Source organism: Neoarius graeffei, chromosome 5 (genome assembly GCF_027579695.1).
Source record: "Neoarius graeffei isolate fNeoGra1 chromosome 5, fNeoGra1.pri, whole genome shotgun sequence".
NCBI lineage: Eukaryota > Metazoa > Chordata > Actinopteri > Siluriformes > Ariidae > Neoarius > Neoarius graeffei.
Window position 1 is genome coordinate 40,350,842 of NC_083573.1, and position 6,330 is coordinate 40,357,171.

The 6,330-nt window shown below is 42.3% G+C and overlaps 1 protein-coding gene across 1 annotated transcript in view; it reads left to right on the plus strand.

Moving 5' to 3' along the window:
- The window catches only part of flcn (folliculin), a 43,909-nt gene extending 38,095 nt beyond the window's left edge, over positions 1 to 5,814 (plus strand). The window contains exons 10-12 of the mRNA XM_060921692.1: positions 1 to 90; positions 193 to 295; positions 4,573 to 5,814. The exon at positions 1 to 90 is cut by the window's left edge and continues 36 nt beyond it. Of these exons, the coding sequence (XP_060777675.1) occupies positions 1 to 90; positions 193 to 295; positions 4,573 to 4,780 (401 nt within the window). The 3' untranslated portion in view covers positions 4,781 to 5,814. The remainder of the gene's footprint in view (positions 91 to 192; positions 296 to 4,572) is intronic.
- Positions 5,815 to 6,330: the final 516 nt, after the last annotated feature.

The following is a 6,330-nucleotide window of genomic DNA, read 5'->3' on the forward strand; positions in this document are numbered from 1 at the left end:
AGGGCAGTGCGTATCCTGCGTACACTGATGATATCCTTTCACTGTACCAGTTCACTATCAGTAGTGCTAATGCACAACCAACAGACAAAGGTAAACACTGTGAAATGTAAACAGTTCACATAGAAACACATGTGAAGCTCAGCTAATGGCATGATACGGTGTGTCTCTTTCTCTTCTACTATAAATCTGCAGGACCGACGCTGTTGAACAAGATCGAGCTGGCACTGGTGAATGAGAATCTGTCTGTGGAGGTGGTGTCTCACTGCCTGCTCTGTCTAAAGGAGGAGTGGATGAAGTCAGTGTAACTCTAACCTTTAACTCTTACATACAACCTTATTTCCAGAAAAGTTGGGATATTTTCCGAAATGCAATGAAAACAGAAATCTGTGATGTTAATTCACGTGAACCTTTCATTAACTGACAAAAGTGCAAAGAAAAGATTTTCAATAGTTTTACTGACCAACTTAATTGTATTTTGAAAATATAAACTAAAGTTAGAATTTAATGTCTGCAATACACTCAAAAAAAAAAAGTTGGGACAGAGGCATTATTACCATTGTATTACATCACCTTTCCTTTAATAACACTTTTTAATCGTATGGGATCTGATGATACGAATTGTTGCAGTTTTGCAATTGGAATTTTTGTCCATTCTTGCTTGATACAAGACTTCAGCTGCTCAACAGTCTGTGGTCGCCATCGTCTGATTCTCCTCTTCATGATGCCACATACATTCTCAATAGGAGACAGATCTGGACTGGCAGCAGGCCAGTCAAGCACACGCACTCTGTGTCTATGAAGCCATGCTGTTGTAGCCCGTGCAGAATGAGGCCTGCATTGTCCTGCTCAAATAAGCATCAACTTCCCGGGAAGAGATGTTGCCTTGATGAATATGTCTCTCTAAAATCCCAATATATGCCCCAATATATCAATGGTTCCTTGACACACATACAACCCGCCCATGCCGTGGGCACTGATGCCCCCCATACCATCACAGATATTGGCTTTTGCACCTTTCTCTGATAACAAACTGGATGGTCGTGTTCACCTTTACCACTGAGAACTCAATGTCCAGTTTTCCCAAAAACAAGCTGAAATGTGGACTCATCACCACAGCACATGTTTCCACTGTCTTTCGGTCCATCTGAGATGAGTTCAGGCCCAGAGAAATTGGCAGCTCATCTCATCTCATTATCTGTAGCCGTTTTATCCTGTTCTACAGGGTCGCAGGCAAGCTGGAGCCTATCCCAGCTGACTACGGGCGAAAGGCGGGGTACACCCTGGACAAGTCGCCAGGTCATCACAGGGCTGACACATAGACAACCATTCACACTCACATTCACACCTACGGTCAATTTAGAGTCACCAGTTAACCTAACCTGCATGTCTTTGGACTGTGGGGGAAACCGGAGCACCCGGAGGAAACCCACGCGGACACGGGGAGAACATGCAAACTCCACACAGAAAGGCCCTCGCTGGCCACGGGACTCGAACCCGGACCTTCTTGCTGTGAGGCGACAGCGCTAACCACTACACCACCGTGCCGGAAATCGGCAGCTCTTCTGCATAAAATTGATAAATGGCTTCCTCTTTGTGTAATACAGTTTCAGGTTGTATTTCCGGATGCAGCGGCGGACTGTGTTAAGTGACAACAGTTTTCCAAAGTACTCCCGAGCCCATGTGGCTAGATTTGTCACATTAGCATGACGGTTTCTCAGGCAGTGCCACCCGAGAGCTCAAAGGTCACACGCATTCAAGAGCGGTTTCCGACCTTGCCCTTTACGCACTGAGATGTCTCCGAATTCCCTGAATCTTTTCATGTTTTACACTGTAGATTTTGAAAAACTGAACAGCTTGGATTGAGAAATGTTCTTTTTGAATTGACTAACAATTTGCTCATGAATTTTGGCACAAAAGAGTGAGCCACGATCCATCCTTGCTTGCAAAGACTGAGCCTTTGGTGTTGCTCCTTTTATACCCAATCATGATAGCAGTTAACCTGCTTATTGTAGAATCTTCAAAAATGGTGTTACTTGAATATCCTATAAACTTTTCAGCCTTATTTTGCCTCTGTCCCAACTTTTTTTTGAGAGTGTGTTGCAAGCATCAAATTCTAACTTCATTTAGATTTACAAAATACAATTAAGTTGGTCAGTAAAACTTTTGCAAATCTTTTCTTTGTACTTTTGTCAGTTAAATAAACTTCACAGGAATTAACAAATCGCAGATTTTTGTTTTTGTTGCATTTTGGAAAATATGCCAACTTTTCTGGAAATGGGGTTTTATAACTATGGCTTTTTACTCATATTATTCTAGACTTGTTGAGTTTTAAAGTGCATATCCTGGACCAATTTCGGGGGTTTTTTTAATATGAAAGCATGTCCCTTTACACACTCACCCAGAAGGGTAATTTTGCACAAGGCCATCTGTCTACAGCAGGAAAAAAACAAAAAAACAAAACGCGTCTGGAAAAATCCCAAGGGAGTCTGGAGCCAGAATCTTGACGTCACCTGCGGAAGCGCCAGCAGGCTGCGCGAGCTTTGCACGGTTTCAGTGCACAGCCTGTGTAGACCAAGCGCTCCCATTTCTCTCTCATTGTCCGGTCTTTTGGGAAACGATGAGTACTAATCCCATCAAGATTGGTGTTGCTACACCCTCCTACGATACATCTGTTAACCATTTTAATAATTACGCGATAACGTTGAAGAAATTTGCAGAAAACCACCAGGTCGTTTTCTCATAAACAAACCAGCGCTGGCGTAGGATTCAGAGGGAGGCGTCCCGCACGCGACGTCACGAAAATCAATGTTTGCCGGGAAATCCAAATGCCAAGTTTTTTCAGAGGCGGACCAATTCACCTCAAATGGCTTGATTTCAACTGAATTTTTCTGGTATTGTAGCCTAGTAAACTAGACCCACCTGCCTAGCGGCCAAAAATATTTTTGCCCAGCGAATGGGTCTAGCCTCACACCATATAAGAAAAAAACACCCCGGGCATCAAATCGTGCCCGCCAATCACAACGCAAGGTTTTTGTTTGGATTCTTTGGGCGGGCTTTTGCAAGAGTGATGACAAAGCTGTGCGACGCTGGAGAAAGCGCAACAGGAAAGATGGCTACGGCTAGTGAACAGCGCGCGTTTGACTCCGCTTTGGAATCAGTTTTAGAAGAATTAGACTTGGAGTTTTCGTTGAAACATGAGCAGGAAGAGGCTCTCCGCTCATTCCTTCTCAAGAAGGACGTTTTCGCTGTTTTGCCGACCGGCTATGGCAAAAGTCTGATCTACCAGCTGGCTCCGCTCGTAGCCAAAAGGATGGGGCTAGTCTGTGCAGTACGAAGAATTAATAAACAGCTTTGAAACGTTACTTTTTGATTGTTTCTTATTTTCCCGTTATTTTACATTTAAGGGAAATTATTTCACCAAACACCACTAAATAAAAACTCTCAAAAACAGTTTAAGCCTCGCCTCGTCTCGTCTTCTGCCGCTTATCCGGGACCGGGTTGCGGAGGCAGCAGTCTAAGCATGGAAGCCCAAACTTCCCTTTCCCCAGACACCTCGGTCAGCTCCTTGGGAAGAACACCGAGGCGTTCCCAGGCCAGCCGAGAGACATAGTCCCTCCAGCGTGTCCTGGGTCTTCCCCGGGGCCTCCTCCCGGGGGGACATGCCTGGAACACCTCCCCAGGGAGGCGTCCAGGAGGCATCCGAAAAAGATGCCCGAGCCACCTCAGCTGATTCCTCTCGATGTGGAGGAGCAGCGGCTCTACTCCGAGCTCCTCCCGAGTGACTGTGCTTCTCACCCTATCTCTAAGGGAGCGCCCAGCCACCCTGCGAAGGAAACTCATTTCGGCCGCTTGTATCCGTGATCTTGTTCTTTCGTTCATTACCCAAAGCTCATGACCATAGGTGAGAGTTTAAGCAAACCCTTGAAAAACACTTGGAAAAAAAACGAGTGCATGTGGTACAGACTCCAAACTTGTGGTCATTATCTCCAAACTTCTTAATATCTAGAACCTGTTTATTAATTAATACGCATTTTGAAAAATTATTTATTTCAAGGCCTCCCCCACTGCTTTCTGTCGCTCTGACTACATCACAGTCACTGTTGCGCTGATTGGTCAGAGCGTTGGCCTATACGCACAGAGACAGTTTGAAAGACAGCGGGTTGTTCCTCCTACCCGCTTCGGAAATGTCTACGGATCGAGGCCAGACTAAATATTCACATTTAGTCTGGCTTGCCAGGCTACTGGTATTGCGCAAGGTAAAAAAAATTGCACAAAATGCAAAAGGTGACAGATATTTGACCAAAGTTTAATATAAAATAGGAGAATTACATTGATCTTGCTCCTGAATTTACCCGTGATATGCACTTTAAGTTACCCTTAAAATACTTTTCAGGGTAAATAAATATGCTTACTTGTATTTTTGAAACATGGTACAGTACCTAGTTACAGGAAACCTTTTTTTTTTTTTCATATGCTGAATGCAGTGATTAGCTCCACTGCTGATGCTTGTAGTAAGTCTAGTGTTTAATCAGCTTTCTAACATTTGTCTCCTCACTTCCTTCCTTTGTCCAGTAAAGTGAAAGTGCTGTTTAAGTTCTCTAAGGTGGATGGTAGAGGTAGGGAGGACACACAAAAGGTTTTAGCCCTGCTGGGGGCCACCGGACAAGGAGAAGAGGACAATGTGCGTCTCCTTAAATTCTGGATGACAGGACTGAGCAAGACGTACAAGAGCCATCTAATGACCGCTGTCCGAGGAGGAGAGAGAACACCGAGTCAGTAAGCGTGAGGGAGAGAACATGAGCCTCACTCCAAAACGGTTCTGTCGTGTATGTGTGTGTCAGCACGTTTTGAAGGAGTTTTTTTTTTTTTTCTTAATTGCATCACGTGTTTTATAGGTCTGAGAGCGATGTAGCCACTTGCAAAACTGTTCAACTACTTGGAGATTTTAAGCTGTCACGTTCTTACTGTTCATTTTCTGAAATAGGAAATCGATTCATTATCACATCTTTGACTTCTACAGTGTTATGGCAACCATCTTTTTTTTTTCCCCCCCTAAAGAGGTTCCTTTCTTAGCTGTTAGCACAAAGGCCAAGTATATAATGCAACGCCCAGCATTAGACAGATGTTATAACTTGCACACGATGTTTAATCCTCCCGCACATTTTCCAGCTTATTAAATTGAGCTCTTATGTGCTGTTTACAAAAGTCAAGATGGACGACTGTCATTATTGCTTTCAACATCGCGGAGCTTGTAGATATTTAATTCTTGCTTTTGGATTTTGACAGATCGCATATTAAGTTATTAAAACAAGAATCTATTTACTTTTCCTATCTGGTGCAGCTTGATAAACCAAGTAGTCAGTGTACCATCTGCATTACCTCTGTTCTGTTTTAAAGCAAACGTACCTTATTTATTTTATATATTTATACAGCGGGTAGATTTCAGTTTATGATTTAGAGGGAAAACTACAGATATTAAAATGTACTCGTGTATATATGTTCTGTATGCATGAAAGGTTTGTTGAAAAATGTGTGTGCTATTTGTCATGTAGCAGGATTTTGAAAACTCACTTCTGTAAGAACTTGTATATGAAGAATCTGAATTCCCAAACTCATTTCATTCCAAGTAGGACAGTGGCTGTGTTTATGCATGTGTTTCAGTTGGAGAACTTGAATAAGTCATTTATTTTGCACCTTCAGTTTTGTCTCTGTTTACTTGTACTTGGAATGTCTGTGTGTCATATTTCATAACTTGCTGTTAATATTTGGCTTTTACTGTAAAAAAAAAAGCTAAATAAACACATTTGAATGTTGCTTGTTAACAGTCGTGTTTACTCTTCACATCTGCATCATCTTGAGGTGATGATTGAAAAGATACACGGAGTGCAGAATTATTAGGCAAGTTGTATTTTTGAGGATTAGTTTTATTATTGAACAACAACTATGTTCTCAATCAAACAAAAAGACTCATAAATATCAAAGCTGAATATGTATGGAAGTTAGAGTGGGGCGTTTTTAGTTTTGGCCATTTTAGGAGAATATGTACGTGTTCAGGTAACTTTCACTGTGCAGAATTATTAGGCAACTTAATAAAAACCAAATATGTAGCCATTTCACTTATTTATTTTCACCAGGTACACTGATATGACAACTCCAGATTTGCAAATAAACATATCTGACATTCAAACACAAAACAAAAACAAATCAGTGACCAATATAGCCACCCTTCTTCATGAGGACATTCAAAAGCCTTCCATCCATAGATTCTGTCAATTTCTTTATCTGTTCACGACCAACATTGTGTGCAGCAGCAACCACGGCCTCCCAGAC